Genomic DNA, 21,026 nt, shown 5'->3' with positions numbered 1-21,026 from the left:
GCTTCAATGTGGGTTAGTTTGTCTTTTCAAGCAGATCATATTAGCCATGTTTGTCTTGTCTCTCAACAATTATTATATTACAATTATTATGTATGTTTTAAAGCAGTACTAAGTAACTCTTGCCCCTAGAGTCCATAAGCGCAACTGCAGGTGTCGTAGCAAGTTGAGTTTTTTTTTACTTTTTAATTGTCTTGGAGAGTAAATACTACGCTAGCCCGCAGCTAGCTTTGCGCCACACACAAAAACCTCAAATCCGCAATATCAGACCACTGCAAAAGGGAAAATCACATTATGGACTGGGAGGGGGCGAGGATCGTGGGAAGAGCACAAGTACAAGCGCTGGATCCGGGAGGCCATAGAGATCAGAAAGCGAGGAATAAGATCCATCAACAGAGATGAGGGCGCCTTTACCCTGGCGCACACATGGGACGCACTTCTCCAATAACCAGCACTCGGCGGGAGGCGTGGCCACACTGACAGGTTTATTGCTTATGTCAGTGTGGCCACGCCTGGGAAGAACAACAACCCAATAAGAGACGCATCAGGCACGTCCGGAGACGCCTCTGACGAAGATGGAAGTCGTTCCTTGTCCGTCGAAATGCGTAAGGTATTTGAACAGCTTTGTTTGTTTTTACCTAGTGTCTTTCAAAAAGAAACCAAAAAACTAAAATCCGCAGTTAGCTTTGCCCGTTAGCATGTTGTGTATCTATTAGTGTGTATTGGTGGCTCCGGTCTGGTGACAGTCAAGTTGCAAGCATGGTTTTAGGGCCAGAGACACCAGGGGGAGATGAAAGACCAGTCATCCCATAAACACTTGTATTACCCCCACAGGGACTACGGAAAGGATTTGCTAAGGTAAGCACGTTACTTAGTACTGCTTTAAGGTTCACCACAAACTTCATACACTTTTCTCACTAGTTCACACGGGTTCTCCCTTATACCTGGTGTCACTGTGTGATTTATTTTTGTCTAACAAGATTTTTAGATTCTCATTACAGACGTGGGGATGGAAACAACGTGAGTTTTATCGCAGCAGTTTCAGGCTTCAGAAGGCGAGTGTTTCGCTGAGGCGAGCGCCACATACTAGTGGTGTTTATTTTCGCAGAAAAGTGCAGAGAAAGTCCTGTAAAATGTGGAGTCGGACCCGCTCAGGCCCGGCCTGTGTTGACGGGACACTGACAGAGATCCTCTATGCCACATGTGTCAAGGATGATTCAATGTGGCCCTTTGAGGAGCATGAATTCCCGAGCATGAAAAAAAAAGGAAGTCTCTAGCCCATTCCTGTGCGGAGTTATGGATTTGTTGCACAATAACCAGTTTGCTCACTCCAGCCACTAGGGGGCAGCTTAAATTTAAAAAGGACAGATTTCCACACGTGTCCAGCAGAGGGCACTGACATAATAAGAGATCAGGATATAAACAGCATGTTATAGCCACATGGTAAATGGTCAGTTTGCCCCAGGGCGGCTGTGGCTACAATAGCAACTTACATAGAATGTGGAGTGAATGAATAATGACTTTATGTAGCACCTTGAGAAACATGTGACACAGGCTGATCTGAGATGAGTCCTTCTCAATATATGCGGCCCGTGAAAGTAAAACAACGATCATGATCATTTTCACATTGTCCCAAATCTTTTCCCTTGTAAACAGAGCCCCGCACGCTCGTCTCCGATTGGTCCGGAGCAGCGTGACATCATCCTTCCTCCCCAAACAGACGAGTGGCAGTTGTTTAATGGAGCAAAAAAAACAAAATGGCCTCCGGGGAGACGCACAGCGATTCGTGACAAGTCTTTCCACTTTCGTCCTCGGCTCGTTCTGTGGCACTTCTTTTTTTTATTTTTCCTCCTCCTCTCTTTTTTTTTGTGTGCGGGAGTCCCAAGTTCACGCGGGTCGTTACGAGTCCGCGGAGAGTTGTTCACCTCTGAGTGCACCCGAGTCACACGGCGGAACAGCTACATGCAAAACCCAGACCGAGGACTTAACCTTGATTCAGACGGAGAGGTGAGGCAAATGAGGCGCTGGTTAGCAGAGCGATGGACTGTGGGCCTCCTCCTTGGTAAAGTCTTCTTAAATTCCTCCGATGAAGCTTTTGTTGTGGATGTTTTCTCTTCTCGGTTCCGATTCCTTCCTGAGAAGTGAGCGGACGCCGAAGCCGCTCTGAACCCGAAAGTCCATGGAAAGTCGTCCAAAGTGTCATTGGGCTGCGGCGGGTGAAGGGCAGAGGGTGGGGCCGCGGTCCGAGCCAAAGTGAGGTCTGAATGGGCCTAATCTGTCTCTGAAGAACCATAAAGACCTGGAGCGGAGTCTGCAGGGGGACCGGGACGGAGCGAGGGGCCGGAGGGGGCACGCAGCGGGCACCGGGGGCTCAGGGGGGGGTCACGACGTCAACTCACTGCGGAGTTTGGGGACGCTCTCACATGAATGGACAAGAAAAGGTTTAAATGTTTAGGACTTAAAGAGATTAGATGCAAGTTGGCCATTTTATACTCACTACTGCCACCTCAGGCCATACGTGTAACTGCAACTTCTATATTAACCTCTTAACTCCCACCTGAACCGAGCACATTTTCTCCAGCTTTACCCCAATCCAAAAGCTTCTGGAAAAAAGGTGTGAAAATAGCAACAAAACTGAGATGAAAACAAGGATGGAAATGTGAAAAAAAGTGAGAAAAAATTTACGAAAAATTGAGAAAAAAATTACGAAAAAGTGATACGAATTTGACACAAAAATGCAAATAATTTGACGAAAAAGTGGCAAAAAAGTGACAACAAAATGGACAAAAAAAAAATCGAAAAAGTGACCAAAAAGTCACGAAAATTTGACAAAAATGAGAAGACTGCCCAACAAAAAAAGTGATGAAAAAAAATCTGATGCTGTGAGGAAAAAGATTAATTTAGTTTTGTAGGTCTTAGCTTTCAAATGAGGCGTTACACTGGCCTACAGGATTTGGGTAAAGCTGAACTGGAGAAAATTCTCTCGGTTCAGGCGGGAGTTAAGAGGTTAAGCTCGTCCACGACGGCACTTCGGACCCGAATTAAGACCTTTCTGAGTGACAGTGCAGGATTTTAGAGGCAGTTGTGGTGAACAGGTCTGAGCTCATTCTACACATTAGGACATGGCTGGAACACAACACTTACATTTAACATTAACTCCATATAGTCCCTTTAAGACCTTTAAAGTGTAACTTTAACCCCTTAACTCCCACCTGAACCGAGCACATTTTCTCCAGTTTGGCTTTACCCCCAGTCCAAAAGCTTCTGGAAAAAAGCTGTGAAAATAGCAACAAAACGAAAACAATGATGGAAATGTGACAAAAAAGTGACAAAAAATTGATGGAAAAAGTGGCAAAAATGTCACAAGAAATGGACAAAAAATTGACGAACAAATGACTAAAATGTGACAAAAAAATGACAAAAATGTGATAAAAAGTTGACAAGAAAATGACCAAAAATTGATTAAAAAAATTACAAAAAACTTACAAAAATGAGTTGAATACCCAACAAAAAAATGATGGAAAGAAAATCTGATGACGCGAGGAAAAAGATGCTCTCGGTTCAGGCGGGAGTTAAGAGGTTAATATATCTGTAGGACAGAGGGGACTGTGCTCTTGTTGCTGTTTGGATGTGAAGCCTCTGCCTGATCCGTCAGACCTGGTTGGTCTAGTGTGGAGAAACATGGGTGAATGTAGTGAGTGAGCGCGGGTCAGAGGGGCCGAGGGCGCAGACTGGTTGCCTCGCTTCCATTAGTCGACCCCAGGGCAGCTGTGGCTACAGTGTTAACATATTTTAATGAATTTTGATGAAAATGTAAATTAATTATAGTCGAGATTTAGTCAAATAATTCTTATCAATTTTAGTTTTGTTTTTGTCGACTAAAATTACACGTAAATTGAGTCGACTAAATTCAAGATGAATTCAGTCGACTTTGCATTTATAATATCTTATCCTTCAATCTTCTTCCACTTGTCTGTTGCTGGGTCGTGGGAATCACACCATCGCACCATCCCAGGGGCGGATCTAGAGGGGTGGCATGGTAAAGGTCTTGCCACCCCAGCTGCCATCCCATTGATCCAGTGGCTCTTTTATTTTCTTGTTTTGTTCTTGTTTTTTATTTTTTTTACATAAGTTAAAATTTTACTGGAGTTAGAAACCCCCTACTTATATTATGGACAATGCAACTATTTGCATATAATATAAACAGCCACATCAAAGCAATAACATCAGCAGCTTTTTACCATCTGAAAAACATGGCTAAGATCAGAGGAACAGTGTCAAAACCAGACTTCGAGAGACTTATCCATGTGTTTGTCTCCAGCAGGTTAGACGACTGTAACGGCTGATCACTGGCCTCTCTAAACTAGCTATCAGAGCTGCAGAACATCCAGAACCAGGAAATACAACCATATTAGTCCAGTGCTCCGGTCTCTGCACTGGCTTCCTGTCACTCAGAGAACAGACTTTAAAACAGCTCTGCTTGTTACAAGTCTTTTCATGGTTTAGCACCAAAGTACATCTCTGACATGTTAGAGCCGTAAGAACCATCTCAGGGAGGGGTCTCCTGGTGGTTCACAGAGTCAGGACTAAACACGGTGAGGCTGCGTTTAAGTTTCATGCAGCTAAAATCTGGAACAGTCTTCATGAGGATGTGAGACAGGCCTCAACCCTGACAATGTTCAAATCCAGGCTGAAAACAGTTCTTTTTGCCCCCAACTGAAAGTATTTTATCTGCACTCTTGCCTCTTACTGTAATTGATTAATTCTATGTAGATGTTTTTATTGATTCTATTTGTTTTCTTATATTTATGCAACTGTGAAGCACTTTGAATTGTCTTGTGTATGAACTGTGCTCTACAAATAAACTTGCCTTGCCTACTTTTGGGAGGCTCAGCTGCAATCAAGCAAAACTTGCGAACCCCCGCTATAAACATTCGACATTGTACAAGGTGTTGCCACCCCAGAAATGATCCCTGACCCTGAACCTTCCCCTATGGCTCCTCCTGCAGGTGGTGGGTCCACAGAAGGACGGCCTCGTGGTTTTAACCGGGCCTGTCGGTCTCTCATAAGGGGCTTCTGAACCGCTCTTTCAGCACATTGTCCTGAATCACTGAACTCAGACTCCGAAACTGCAGATGAAAGTGTCTGCAGCGTCTCCCCTCAAACACGGGCCGATCATGAGCTGCTAATAAAACGATTAACTCTGGGGGGGGAGAAAAGACTGGGCTTAAACTCTGAAAGTGCAAAAGGCTAAGTCCTGGTCTGCGCGTAATGATATCACAGCTGTAATTCCTTTATTTTAATCTGAAAGACCGACTGCTTTGGTGTAACGGGATTACGGCGGATTATCAGACTGCGCCGGCGGCGTAATCCACGTTTCGGGTCCGTTCTCCGCAAAGACACTTCAAGTTTTCCAGCGCGGCGTCCTAATGCCGTTAAAGCGTTTCAGTCCATTTCACCTCATCCTCTGCTCCGTCTGACCTTTTACGTTTGGGTTTCGAACGAAGGAAACGATGAGGTTACTTGGGTTTTGATTAATTAACCTTAGCCTTAACCGAGCACATTTTCTCCAGTTTTACCCAAACCTTAAAGCTTCTTCTTGACTGGAGTTCACAGCCTATAGGCCAGGGTGATGCCTCATTTGAAAGCTAAGATCTACTTACAGTGGAACAGTTTGGGCATCCCTTTAACTTTTCGACATTTGGCCACACTATGGACCATAAAGATAAATATATTTAATTTAAATTGTATGTGAAAGACACACAGGAAGTGACACATAATCATGAAGGTGAAGTGAAGTGAACTTTATACATGATTTTGATTTTTTTTTGTTGCCGTCAGAAGTTTCCTGATGATTTCTGAATGATCACATGTTGACCCGATAACTTTAACCTCTTAACTCCCACCTGAACCGAGCACATTTTCTCCAGTTTGGCTTTGCCCCAGTCCAAAAGCTTCTGGGAAAAAAGCTGTGGAAATTGCAACAAAACTGAGACGAAAACAATGATGGAAATGTGACAAAAAAGTGATGAAAAATTTATGAAAATGTCACAAAAATGTCACAAGAAATTGACAAAAAATTGATAAAAATAATACAAAAATTTGACAACAAATGACAAAAATGCGATAAAAAATTTACGAAAAAAATGACAAAAATGTGACAAAATGTTACAAAAAAATACAAAAAGGTGATAAAAATTTGACAAAAAAATTACCAAAAATTTGACAAAAAATTGATTAAAAAAAAGACAAAAATGTGATTAAAAAAATGACAAAAAAGTGACAACAAATGATGAAAAAGTGGCAAAAATGTCACAAGAAATTGACAAAAAATGGACGAAAAAATTACAAAAATTTGATAAAAAAATGGACGAAAAAATTACAAAAATGTGACAAAATGTTACAAAAAAAATACAAAAAGATGATAAAAATTTTACAAACAAATTACCAAAAAATTGACAAAAAATGACAAAAAAATGACAAAAATGTGATAAAAAAAATGACAAAAATGTGACAAAAAATGACAAAAAAAAAGACAAAAAAGTTACAAAAATGAGTTGAATACCCAACAAAAAAATGATAGAAAAAAAATCTGATGACGTGAGGAAAAAGATCCTTTCGGTTCAGGCGGGAGTTAAGAGGTTAATAGAGTCTACCTGTGTGTGATCTAATGTCAGTTCAAACACAGCTGCTCTGTGAAGGTCTCAGAGGTCTGATCAGAGACTATTGAGGAGCAGAAGCATCATGAAGTCCAAGAACACACCACACAGGTCCGGGATAAAGTTATTGAGAAGTATAAAGCTGGGTTTGGTGATAAAAACATCTCTCTGTGTACAGTTAAATCCACCATCCAGGAATGGAAAGAGTCTGACATCACTGCAAACCTACCAAGACCCGGCCGTTCTCCTAAACTCACTGACCGAACAGGGACAGCACTGACCACAGCTGTTACAGAGAAGCCTATGATGACCCTGGAGGAACTGCAGAGAGACACAGCTCAGGTGGGGGAAACTGTCCACAGAACAACTATTAGTCGTTCGCTGCACAAATATGGCCTTCTGAGGGGTTTTATTTCTTTAAAAAATTTCATTTCACTTCACGATTGTGTGTCACGTAATGTGTGTCTTTCACATAAAAATTCAATTACATATATTTGTGTTTATGGTCCATAGTGTGACAAAATGTCTAAAAGTTAAAGGGGGCCCAAACCTTTGCACACCGCTGTAACTCATCTAAGCTTCATCCTTATTTTTATACTTCATATACACGTTTTAGTTGTTGTTCGGACACATTTATTGCCATGTTTTGTCGTGTTTTTATTACTTTTGTCGGTGCATTGAGATTCCTTGTGTACGAAATGCGCGGTATAAATAAAGTCGCCTTACCGTTTTTTTTTTGTCACATTTTTATCACATTTTCACTTCTCTCTTGTTGCATTTTTGCCACATTTTGTCATGTTTTTATTATTAAACTGATCCTAATTTTTTTTTTTTTTTTTTTATCACCTCTTTCGCTTTTTTCTGCTCTTTTTTGTTGTGTTTTCACCACAAGTTCGTCTCCTTCTTAGTCACTTTTTTGTGTCGTCGTTTCTTTTCTGGCACATTTTTGTCGCTCTTTTCTAGCGTCTTTTTGTCGCTTTATTTGTCGCATTTTTGCCGCTTTTTGCTGTATTTTCATCCATGTTTTTGTTGCCATATTGATGTTTTTTTTTTAGATTTGCGTAAAGACACAAAAAAAACCTCATTCTTTCTTCCATCACTGCTGCCCGTCTGTGTCCACTAGAGCTCGCGTTTGAGCCATGACCCTTTAGACACACACACACACACACACACACACACACACACACACACACACACACACACACACACACACACACACACACGCTCGCTCCAGACTGTGTCAACAAAGCGGAGAGTGGGTAATAATGGGTTTCCGGTTTGTTAATGAAGCGCGTCGTGAGAAAGTTTTGCGAAGGGACTGACATGAGATAAACCGTCCAATCAGAGACGAGCTCTGGATGTGAACAAAGTCATGCAGTTCTATAATACTGCAAAACTCAAGTCACATTTAAGTACTTGAGTCAGTGCTTTGGTTTCTACTTTTTTTACTTTAAAGTGATCGTCTGTAAGGGAGGGCGGAATTTCAAAGTAAACAATCAAACTCCTCCCTTCTTTAACCAGAAATCCCGTCTTAAAGGAGTTTACAGAAGTAAGCGATCAAGCTCCTCCCCCTCCCTCCTCATTGGCTGGTTCACAGGAAGAGCTCGTCTCATTGGTCGACGCTGGAGGAGACTCGGCTGATGAGTTGCTGAGATAAGATGAGCCTTTATTGATCTCGATTATGATTATTATGATAAAGTGATGCAGGTAAGTGATGTAAATACAGGGATTATTGCATGAATTCTGCAAAGGGGTTATTGCACATGTTACTTTACAGCAGGGTAGGCAATGTCAGGCCCAGGGGCCAAATCCGGCCCGTCAGCATAAAACCTTTGGCCCACAAGAGGATTTTGAAGAAAGATTATTTAATTAATCAGAGCCCAAATACGTGATAAAGTACTTTAAAATGTGAAATGTACGGTCAATATTTTCACATTTTCCGGCAAAACACCCCATATGCTCATATACTGTATATGATGTACAAAACTAAAATTTGTAGAAAATATGTGCTTTTCTTTGGACTACTACGTTTTGGCAGTAAAGAAGAGCGGCCCTCCATGACACAAACTTGCCTCCCCCTGCTGTACAGTCTTGTCAGTCTGACAGCGGTGCGGATGAAGGACCTGCTCCTTCTTGCACTGAGGGTGTCTCAGTGCCACTGAAAGAGCTGCTCAGCTCCTCTACAGTCCCGTGCAGTGGGTGGGAGTGTTGTCCATGATGGAGGCAGGGGCGGACTGGGACTGAAAAACAGCCCTGGACTCTGGCCAGCCTGGCCCAAATTAGCGTAAATTTGACACTTCCACAAATACATATGTGAACCTCATTTGAAAGCTAAAATCTAGAAAAGTTATGGTAACTTTTTGTCACGTTGTCACTGCATTTTTGTCATGTTTTTGTTGCTTTTTCATTACTTTTTTGTGGCTTTTTGGCGTGGTTTCATCACTTTTTCGTTGTGTTTTCGTCACTTGTTTTTCGGGGTTTTTTTCATGTTATTGTTTTTTCACCGCTTTTTTCATTGCTTTGTCGTCACGTTTTCGTCACATTTTGTTGTGTTTTTGTCACTTTTTTGTTGCTTTTCCTGCACATTTTTGTTTTTGGATGCTTTTCTTTTAAGCTTTTAGATTTGGGTAAAGCTCGGTTTCGCCCGGGGGTAAGGGTAAGGTAAAGTGAGAGGCCAGACCTGTGGCCCTAAAGACAGTGTGCTCTTCCAGAATGGACATATGGCCAGTCCGCCCCTGGATGGAGGTGAGCTTGGCTAACACCATCCTGTCCCTCACCTCCTCCACAGAGTCCAGAGCTGGCCCTCCTCACCAGCTGGTTCAGAGGAAGGAGGGACTAACCAGGAGGTCAATTTGACACATTTTATGAAATGCGTAAAAGCGGGTCATTTATCAAGAGAGGTGCTAAAAGCGAGTGCAAGCAAAGAAAACAAAAGCAAAGGCTGTTTGTGGTCACTTTGCACCAAATTTGAAACGTCCTGTATCACAGTTTTACGGCTCCAAATCTGATCTGTAGTTGAGAGAAAGCTGCATGAATAAAAGATAAATAAATGACTCTTCTGCACATGAGCAAACACTTGGTAAACGACCCCTTAGACTTTAAAAGGTGTGACTCTGCATTTTATTTTTAATATGGTCACAGAAATGTCTTTTTTTAAAATGATTTTTATTAAGTTGAGTTTACAAAGAAAAGTTACATCAATGCAGATATTAGATATATATTAAAATTAAAATAATCCCCTCTTTTGTACCGACCTGCAAACCTACACATATTCCATTCACACTGCAAACACTCGGTCAGATGTGAACAGCAACCACTGCCTCACTATATGTTCATAACAACAAAAAAGAAGAAAAGACAAACATGAACAGTCTGGGTGTTCTCGGCACAGTGCACCACCAATATAACACCACTGACCATAAACATAGAAAACAGACAGATATAGATAAACATGATCATGACTAATAATAATATAAATGATCATCATCGTGATTATGCTTTGGACTCAGTACGGGTCCCTGTTCCCACTGGCCCGAGGACTTATTTCTTAGACGAATATGTTCCAGATGTGTTATGGAGATAAATTCATTAAGCCAGTTCTGGAAAGAAGGTGCAGCACATCCTTCCAGTTTTTGAGAATCCGTTTTTTAGCAATAACAATCCCCAACAAGAGAACAGTCTGAAAGTCTGCAGGAATGTCCATAAGATTCAGTGAAGCTGCAAAAAGTGCAACGTCTCTGTCTGGGTTGATTGTCCTTTCATATATTATAGAAAAAAAAGAAAACACACTTAAAGGAGCTATACCTGATTTTACTTCTGGAAATGGAATGACATTTATTTTGTCCTCCTTTAGTATATTGTAAAGTCAAACGTTTGTGGAGGAAACAGCGTGGATCAAATTACAAAACATTTGTATTAATTTTTTGAACTTTCAGGCTAATTTTCCAGCATTTTTGTGAAAATGACCCTGAAAAATGACCCTGCAGGTTGTGAAATGTGCCTTTAAACTTGTCCCTGTAAAGAATTTGGATGCCACAGATATATTAGTAAAGTTCTGAATGAGTTTGGACCAAACTAACATTTTAATTTAGTGACTTCCCCTTTAATTGTTTGCAATAAAACAAATCAGGTACAGGGCCTAAACATTTGTGTCAAAGGGCCGTCCAACAGCAGATGCAGCAAAGTGCCTTCATTGTTGTTACACTTGTCACACGTAGGAGACACTGACTGATGGAACTTATGGAGCTTAAGTTTAGAGAAGTGGATGCGATGAATCACCTTAAACTGAGTCAATCTGTGTGAACTATTGCTTGAGTAAGTAAGTAAGTAAGTAATCTTTATTTATATAGCACCTTTCACAGACAAAGGCCACAAAGTGCTTCACAACACAGTTAAAAAGCAGAAATTACACACGATATAAAAAGGGTCAAAACAACACAGAAATCATGGCAGCCCAAAAGTAGCTAATGAAAAGCTTGAACAAATAAATGTGTCTTAAGTTCGCTTTTGAAAGAATCAACAGAGTCAATAGAGCAAAGAGGAGGAGGATGATTCCAGAGCCTGAGAGAAACAGCCTGGAAGGATTGGTCGACTCGAGAACGAAAACTCGTACGTTTAACCTTTAGCAGATTCTGATCCACAAACCTCAGAGCCTCTCAGGGGCGTCAGGCTGGATCAGAGCACTGATATAAGAGCATGTGTTAACCTCTTAACTCCCGCCTGAACTGAGAGCATTTTCTCCAGTTCAGCTTTACCCAAATCCTGTAGGCCAGTGTAACGCCTCATTTGGAAGTCTACAAAGCTCATCTAAATGGATCTTTTTCCTCACGTCATCAGATTTTTATCCATCTTTTTTGGGGGGGTATTCAACTCATTTTGTAACTTTTTTTCTCATTTTTTTAAAATCAATTTTTGGTCTTTTTTGTCACAATTTTTGTCATTTTTTGTCATTTTCTTGTCATTTTTTGTCACTTTTTTATCACATTTTTTGTCTTTTTTTTATCCATTTTTTGTCATTTTTTCGTCGCTTTTTGGTCAAAGTTTTCTCACTTTTTTGTCACATTTCCATCATTGTTTTCATCTCAGTTCTGTCGCTTTTTTCCACAGCTTTTTTCCAGAAGCTTTTGGATTGGGGTAAAGCCAAACTGGAGAAAATGTGCTCGGTCCAGGTGGCAGTTAAGGGGTTAATACCGGTGAGAGCAGCGCTCCAGATGTTATTGGGCAAGGCACTTCCAATCTCTTTCTCTCATGCTTCTTTACAACTATTTATTGCTTTACCTTCAAATGTGAGGAGCTTGACACATTTACTAATTAGCTTTTACACACAGAGAAATGTCTTTAAAACCTTTTTCACTTCATCGCTGGGGTGTTGTGTGTTTAGACGGATGAGGGAAGAAAATATTTCAAATTATTTTGGAATAAGGCTGCGAGCAGAAGTGGGTAGAGTCCAGTGTTAATTTCGTCGATTAAAATATTTAGCCTTTTCGCCTCCCGCGGGAGGTGTTCCAGGCATGTCCTCCTGGGACAAGGCCTCGTGGAAGACCCAGGACACGCTGGTGGGACTATGTCTCCGAGCTGGCCTGGTGTCGCCTCGGGGTCAGGACAGCTGGAGGAGGTGTGTGTGGATCGGGAAGTTTGGGCGTCTCTGCTGAGACGCTTCCCCCGCGACCCGGCCCCGGATAAAGCGGAAGAAAATGGATGGATGGATAAAATATTTAGTCTTAATTTTAGTCAAAGTGATATTTTTGACGACTAAAATTGGACTAAAACTAAATTAAAAGTTTTTCATGAGACTAAAACTATGACTAAAATGTCCAGATATTTTAGTCACTAAAATAAGACTAAATAAAAATGAAAAGGAGAGACTAAAATCATTCAAACTGAACTCTGAAAGAGCCTCAGATCATTCAAATCCTCTGCTAAAGGATCAGCTCTGAGCTTTGTTCATGTGGAGCAGCTCCACGAAGCTGTGGACCTGATTAAATATGATTATAATGAATATTATAAATGCAAAGTCGACTAAATTAGTCTTAAATTTAGTCGACTAAATTGACATGAAATTTTAGTCGAAAAGATTTTTTCGACTAAAATTAAATTACATTTTAGTCAAAAGACTAAAACTAAAACTTACTTAAAATATGTTGTCAAAATGAACACTGGTAGAGTCGCCAAAAATATTAGATACTTCGTTACAAAATGACTCAAGTAGAAGTAAGAAGTACTTGGAGAAGTATTTGAGCCTCATTTGAGACATAAATTATGAGACACAAAACTCCTTTTCGTCTTACTTTTGTCACTATTTTCACATTTTTTTCAAGAAGCTTTTAGATTTAGTTAAAGCCGAGCTGGAGAAAAAGCTCTGGGCACAAGGTTAAGGAGAAAAAGATAAGCTACATTTTCATCCATTTGGACCAAAACAAACCCATGACGTGCGTAAAGTGAAAACCTCCCGAAACAGAAACAGGCTGAACTTTAAAAAACCGTGAGAAAGTTTACACAAGTGGGAGCGGCACGAGCGGCAGGCCTGCGCCCCCATTGGCCCGCCGCCCCCGTCACTCACCGTCCTCCGGAGGGGGCGGGGTCAGGAGCGGAGCAGGGGAGAACTGGCCGCTTTTTACGCACTTCGACACCGGACAGTCCGCGACGAGGAGGCACGGCCGGAGACGAGGGAAAGAAGAAGAAGAAGCAGAAGAAGAAGCAGAAGAAGAGAAAAAGTTTAGGGAAAGGGATTAAACGGGGGGAAAAGAAGAAGAAGAAGAAGAAGAAGAAGAAGAGGCAAAAGTGTCGGGAACAAAAAAAAGTGACCAAATGTCGCTTCCAGGCTCCTCTCCTCCGCTGCTCTCTTCCCCGGGCACAGGCGCTCCAAACCCGGCTGCGCTGTACCTCCACGCCGCTTCCACCACCACCACCACCACCTCCTCCACCTCCTCCTCCTCCGCCGTGGTCACCTCCAGCCCCGCGCACACAAACAACCACTCGTCCTCCTCTCCGCGCGTCACCAGCGGCATGTTGGCCACTTTCCTCCCCGGACACGGCGCTTCCCTGTCGGCGCTGGCGAACAACAACGGCTCTCCGCTGGTCACCTCGGGACCTCTGGGGGCTCTGGCCGGCTTCTCCCCGCTCTCCAACCCGCAGCACCACCACCACCAGGCTCAGCAGCAGCAGCAGCACCACCAGCAGCAGCAGCACCAGGCGGCGTCCAACTTGTGCAGCGAGTGCAAGCTGGTGGAGGTGCACGGCGTGAAGGTGGCCAGCTTCAGCGTGGACGGCCAGGAGCTCATCTGCCTGCCCCAAGTGTTCGACCTGTTCCTGAAGCACCTCGTGGGCGGCCTGCACACGGTGTACACGAAGCTGAAGCGGCTGGACATCGCGCCCGTGGTGTGCACCGTGGAGCAGGTGCGGGTGCTGCGCGGCCTGGGCGCCATCCAGCCCGGGGTGAACCGCTGCAAGCTCATCTCCAGGAGGGACTTCGAGACGCTGTACCAGGACTGCACCAGCGCCAGGTAGGAGGGGAGGAAGGAAGGACGCACGAGGAGCTGTGGTTGCGCTTAGGGCGGATTAAAGGGAGTGTTTTTGGGGCGACTTTTTAAGTTTTGCTTCGCGCAACAGCAGCATGAGGAGGGGGGGGAGGTTTGGAACACGAGGCGACCACTTCACCTCAGATAGGAGGGAAAGTGGGAGATGATGTCCCACTCTTTCTGTAAAGTCAGATTTACTTGAGGCATTAAAGGAAACGTGCCTCTTTACCCCCGCTGTCCTGGGCCGAGTTTCGCGTTACCCAAATCATAAAGGAGGAGAAAACAAGGATGAAAACGCGATTTAAAAAACAAAAACGTGACGAAAACGTAATTAAAAAAAAGCCCAATGAGAGAAACAAAAATGAGAAGGATAAAAAGGATAAAAACGCAACAAAAAATGCTGAAAAAATAATGAATAAATGGGACAAAAACGCTATTTTAAAAAAAGCAAGAAAAAGTGCACGGAAACGGTCAGTTTGCATGAGTTTTTTAAGTCTTAGCTTTCAAATGAGGCTGTAAACTCCAGTCGAGAAGCTTTTAGATTTGGGTAAAGCTGGACTGGACTCGGTTAAGTCGGGGGATAAGAGGTTAAATAAGCATTAGGCCATAAATCCATAAAAATCGTAAAAACTATAGTGCAAAGCGCGTCTGTTTTACCCCATTTTATTTCCTAACATCTCCATATTTAAACCCATGATAACGGTTGGATTAGAAAACCTGAATTTTGTACAACATTGTGTCCGGTTTTGAATATTCCGTGACCCGTTTCCGCTTCGGTGCAGATCTTGTGATTGTGTGTGAGTCTGAGTCTGTCCCACGACCCGGCCCACTTTCCCTAAAGGTGGTCACTTTAGCGCCAGGCTGCGTGTCACATTGTGGGTCTTTGGCCACTTTTTCATATAAACGACATTTCCCTTCGTGCAGCATCAGGGCGAGGGCTGTGAGACGAGGTGAGAGGTGTTTAAGGGCCGACACTTCACTTCAAACAGGAGGGACAGTGGGAGACTATGTCCCACTCTTGACTCTTAACAATGAAGTCAGATTTACGCAGACGTGATCCCTCAGTTTTGTTTTATGTGTTTATGCCATAAACACAGAAAACAAATAATCTATAAACATATTTAACCTGGAACAATATCGCTGAAATTCAAAACACCATCACGAACGCCGGCTGATTTTTACCCGAGATAATCCACCCGATAAAAGAACTTCATCAGAATCAAACATGACAATACATGACACATGTGAGTCGTGTTCTTTTATATTAAACTGTGTCCAATAAAATGAAAGAAAAGCATCATGAGGGGACCAGATAAAAATGCTGCAAAATTACTGGAAAATTAGGAATTTGGGAACAAAAAATTACTAAAAAATATATAATGATGAAGATGGAAACTTGGTTTTTGGTCGACCCATTCCTGGGATGGGGGATGTTGTGTCCTCGGCACAAACAGCCACAGGAGAGAGAAACTAAATATGTCACTCAGAGTTGTGCAAAAACAGACAGGAAAATGTGCAACCAGTAAAATAGAATAAAAACGAGGTTTCCCATGTACAACAAGCAGCAGAAATAACTGTGTGTTACTCACTTACTGTGAGGCCAGAGACACGAACTCTGCGACAGGAGCAAAGTTAGTGTCAGTCCTGAATGTCAATCTTGAAAGGGGCAAGAGCCTGATTAAACACACTAACCTTACACTACCTTCTATCACTATCGCTGGGAGAAAATCATCCAAACATGAGCCTGTAGCAAAACGTTTGTTTCGGAGGAAAACACCCAGGCCAGCAAAGATGTCAAAGACAAAGCTGAAGCTCATTTGCTTTCTTGTATTTATGCAACTGTGAAGCACTTTGAATTGCCTTGTGTATGAATTGTGCTCCACAAATAAACTTGCCTTGCCTCATAGACCCAGGACACTCAGATAAACCATCATAATGAAAATCACAGTCATGTATTTGCAATGGGGTTAAAAAGTGTGGTCCAAAGCACGTTCAGCTGCACGCTTTGGTAAAACTTTCAATATTTTCTTATTGAAATATCTAAATGTGAGTCCATTCCTTTGGCTTAATCTAATTTTTCCACATGTTTAAGAGGCTTTAAAATAACACCAGGTCAGAAAATACTGTAATCCAGAAAGTTCGGACACGAAGTTGTACATGATTAAAGTAATAAGGTTATTTTAATGACACCGGCGGATAGTGTGTTGTTCTGTGTAAATCTGTAGGGTTTTGTTTGTTAAGGCGACACAAACGGACCTTTTTGAACGTTTTCCGCGGGTATTAGAACGGGTTAAACCTCACTGGTGTCGGTGTCTGTTCTCGGAGGCGTCTGTGCAGCGTTGTTTATGGTTCGTTCAGAGTTTTACGGTCGAGAGGGAGAAAAACGTGATGGTGACTGATCGAAAGCCTGTGGAAGAACAAGACCACACTTTTTCCTTTCGTAGGCTATTCTTTTAAGCGCTTATGAACTACATTTCCCATCATGCATCACTGTTTATTGCCAGTTTGCTGATTAGAGAAGGAAGGAAAGGCGTTTATTTGCAGCTTCCTCTTCTCTCAAGCACTTTAGGTTTACTTCAGTCCAGAAGAAACACAAACATGTGACGGTTTTAGCTTCTTTTTAGTCTTTTCTTCCTTGTTTCCACATCGACGGGGCCGACTTTAGCGTATTGTTGCTAACCGCGAAAACTCAGTGATTTAGCTCTCCATGTTATGTGCCTCAATATGACATTCAGCACTTTTGTATTGACTGAGGTTTAGTGAAACACATTTTAGTTGTGATGTTTCTCTTTCCCCTGAGCCCAAGGCAGTTGTTTTAAAGCCCTGACTTCCTTCTTTCCAATGCAACAAAAACTCTATCACTTTCTGTCCCAAAAATATTGTTTTTTTTATCAGCGCTAGATCTGCCAATGACTGATATAATATCGGCCCGATATAGGTGACGATAAAAAACTTGTGAAGAGTCACGATCTGGACATTTCATATATAATACTGCGTTCCTTTTATTATTATTTTTAGTCCAAGGGGGCGTGGTGTAAAGCCGACACTTCTCTCTCGCTCTCTGGAGCTTTGAAAAAACAGAGGCTTCACATGGAAAGATCTAAACAGTTGAGATTTTAACGTTTCTCTGAGTTTTTAAATGGTTAAAATCGATCCAAGGACGACTGAGAAACATCCTGTTAAAGTCTTCAATCTGAGAACCAGGCAGTTTAAATGCACAAGTGATAAAAAGAGATCGAGAACACGCGGCAACAATGTCGTTGAAAATGGACTTGAAACAGAGACATTTATGCATTTTTTTCACATGACGTTAGTGTCCGTCCAGAGAGGAGGAGAGAGGAGTTAAATCAGAAAGGAGAGTGTTGCATAAAACTCCTGTTATCAGTGATTTTGATCAAAACTAGCCTCTGTTTAGCTTAGATTTCTCAGGAACCGAGACACGTAGAATTAAACTGTGTTCACCTACGGAGAGCTTAGAGTCTCGCCTTTCAAACGACCCACATTATGTGTCCATAACTATAACATAGAATACGCTGTGGTTCTACAAATATCATAAAAAATGGTCTGGATTGTTGGCACTTTACAGCTAAATCCCCAAACAGCGCAGCCTCAATGTGTTAAAACGAGGCAAGAATAAGAAAAAAATGTGTGAAGAATGTTGGGGAAAAATGGGGCAAACATTGGACACACTGGATTGTGGCCTTGGGCAAATTTCCATCCGTCGTCCCCCATGTCCCCTTTTCTCAGTACCTGCTTTCGATATCAGTAGTACCTGAACTTTTTCCCGATACTTCACTAGTATCTTCTAACGGCCCTAAAGCAGTGATGATGAGAGGTGTTTATTTGCAGAACACACTCGATCTTTCCTCCGCCTCCTCTCGTGTCTAAAAGCTGCACGACTCAACTTTCACCTGATTTCACATTAATACGATTAATGTTTGATATTCTCCGTCAGCAGGTTTTATTTGGGTCACTCTCGTTCGTCCGGGCGCCGCCGCACTTTGGTCCGGCCTCAGAGATGATGCACGAGCTCATTATTCTTCTTCTCGGGACGTTTTGTTTCCGTTCAGCTGCAAAGTCATCAAGTTTTGGATGGTTTCTAGTTAGGGATGCACCGATACCACTTTTTCTAAAACCGAGTACTTTGATTGAAGTACTTGCCGATAACGAATACTGATACGAGTACGAGGCATTTTCTTCAACAGACTTTTTGAAGTGAATAGATGGTTTATAGACAGACTTGGTTTGTATTAGTTAATTTACTCATTGACATTTCCTTGAGTAAAGTAGGCGACTCTTTTAAGAGAAGTTATGTATTTGGGCGGCACGGTGGCGCAGCTAGAAGGTCCCGGGTTCAATTCCCACCTGGACGGGGCCTTCTTCTTCTACTTCTATATCAGAATGTAACAGATGATGGCATTTTTTTGAAGATTTGTATTGCATCATAGACAGAACAGCCCATGTCCAAAAGCTCCTCAATGCTTGGGCTTTATTCATTTATGTATTTTTATTCAACAATAGTATTGAGATGTTACTTATTACTGGTCTCTTTTCTCCTTTACTTCAGCTCCGTGTGGATTTTCTCGTGTGTTTATAGTAACTTATCCAGTAGCTTCAGCATTTTCATTGTTTTGCAGCTCATTTTGGCTCAATATAAACATGCGGTATCTCTTTATTTTGGATTTTCTGAGGACTTTTTAGTCGCTGGGTTAGTTTTTCAGATGAATAAACCCCTGGGCATAAACGGCGCAAGAATCGCCAAAACTGTTAGCCGCGAATTAGCGACTAGTTAGCAACATTAGCCTCTGATTTAGGGAGTGTCGTCTGTAATAATGTCAGCTCTATGTGGAATATTGGATTTTTTTATTCTCCAGTATGTTGTTATTTTCTCTCCTCCGCTGAAAGCTGCGTCCTGTAGGAGCGCCGGCCACACGTCAAGTGGTATCGGTTCTGGTATCGGGACCTGATGTATGAGTACCAGCGTGTGGTATCGGCCCGATACTGGCATCGGTATCGGTGCATCTCTAGTTTCTAGCCATGTCAAGTTGTTAATTTTCACTAAAACATCACATTTTTCAAATCAAATCAAATGGCCGACAGTGGGTTAATTGGTAGAGCGGGTCGTCCCATGATCGGAAGGTTTGATGCAGGACTGTTTTTGTGTCCTCGGGCAAGACACTTCACCCACGTTGCCTCCTGTGTCTGTGTACATTGGTGTCTGAATGAGAGACTGAATAAGAAGGGCCTAGTGAAGGTAGAAAAGCGCTACTGCAAGTTAAGACCATTTATCATTTTACCATTTGCATTTTTAATTGCAACAAGCTGTTTCGTAGCTTTTATCATGACTTTGCAAGAGATTCTTCACACTTTTTAATTTGTTCTCCACACGTATGTTAATCAGTTTTGGGAAAGTTGGCCTAAAGTAACCCTGAAGTTTGGTGATTCCTGTGTTTGTTTCGTCCATGTTTCTGCTCCTGGACACTGGTTTAAATGGCCGCCTCCTATAGGCTCGTATATATAGGACTCTGGACGGCCCGTTCCCATAGAGCCGGACAGAGCCGATGATCAGGGAAAGGCATCGTAGGAATTTGATTATGATTGCAGCTCGTCTGTGGACAAAAGCCCCCGCCGCGTGTTGTTCTGTGCGCTCACACGGACCATCATTCACTCCGACATGTGCGCGAAGAGCGAGGGAGGGACGAGGAAACAGAACCAGAGAGAGAAGCAGAACTCGCAATGTTTTAACCTCTGAACTCTCACCTCAAACCAGCACATTACCCAGATCTTAAAGCTTCTTGATCGTTTACGTTTGTGTCACATTTTTGTTACACTTTTTTTTACTGTTGCTTTACCGGCACATTTTGTTGAGTTTTTGTTGTGTTTTTTTTTTACATTTTTGTCACTTTTTTTCTCCGAAATCTCTGAGATTATTATGCATTATTATTATAATAATTATTAAGCAAATTAATATATATTTGGCATTGATATAACTTCATTTTGTAGAGATTGTTAAGTGAAAGTGGATGGGTCAAATGCAGTGGACAAATTTCCCTAATGAGGGCAATAAAGATGATGTATGTAAACAAATAGAGGAGGCTACGCTAAGCTACGCCATAGGAATGAATGGGCCGCTAAGCTAACGCTAGCCACACAAAACACACGGTCCGGCAGCAGTATCGTATTCTACATTTTGAGAACGGATGCATTTAGTTTTGGAGGTGTCACTATTTTTACTACAGAAAAGTAAAATACCTAAACATGCATTTCCAATGTCATCACGCATAGTCCCGGCGGCCATTTTGAATACCGAAATCCAATTATGCAGCACTACAACACACATAACAATATCTCTATCTGAAAATGAAAGACAGCTGATCGACAGTGGAATTTTTATGTACTCGTAATCATTACTCAAGAAGAAAACAGTTAAAATATGGCCCCAGAGATGCACGTTTAGATGATATAACCAGCAAATCTCTGTCTGTGGAGCTACAGCAGGATTTCCTAAAGATCTGCTTCACCCCTCAGACTAAATTAACACATCAAAGAGGAAGCAGAAAACCCTTGTCTGTGTTTTTTTTATAGCTCGTTTTGTCAAGAGTCTCAGTCTGAGTCAGTGCTCAGCTGCTCAAGACGTTAGCATGCTACCGGTTAGCAACTGTCAATGGCTTCAACACTATAAACACATGTGTGACTCACATCTATGAACACTGAGGAAATACTACAGTAACAGCTCTGATCTCTGTCACATGTATCCAAGGCCAGATGTTTGGAGTGTGGTTCAGGGCTTTCTCTTGGGGAGCTGTTGAAGCTTAATGCTAACCAGTAGCATGCTAACGTCTTGAGCAGTTTA

The 21,026-nt window shown here is 42.1% G+C and overlaps 1 protein-coding gene across 1 annotated transcript in view; it reads left to right on the top strand.

Moving 5' to 3' along the window:
• The first annotated feature begins 13,360 nt into the window (after positions 1-13,360).
• Positions 13,361-21,026, top strand: part of dachb (dachshund b) — a 157,337-nt gene continuing 149,671 nt past the window's right edge. The window contains exon 1 of the mRNA XM_079579912.1: positions 13,361-14,158. Within this exon, the coding sequence (XP_079436038.1) occupies positions 13,464-14,158 (695 nt within the window). The 5' untranslated portion in view covers positions 13,361-13,463. The remainder of the gene's footprint in view (positions 14,159-21,026) is intronic.

This window comes from Gobius niger, assembly GCF_951799975.1.
Source record: "Gobius niger genome assembly, chromosome: 21".
Taxonomy (NCBI): domain Eukaryota; kingdom Metazoa; phylum Chordata; class Actinopteri; order Gobiiformes; family Gobiidae; genus Gobius; species Gobius niger.
Note: the sequence above shows the minus strand (reverse complement) of the source record. Positions and strands in the feature narration are given on the sequence as shown.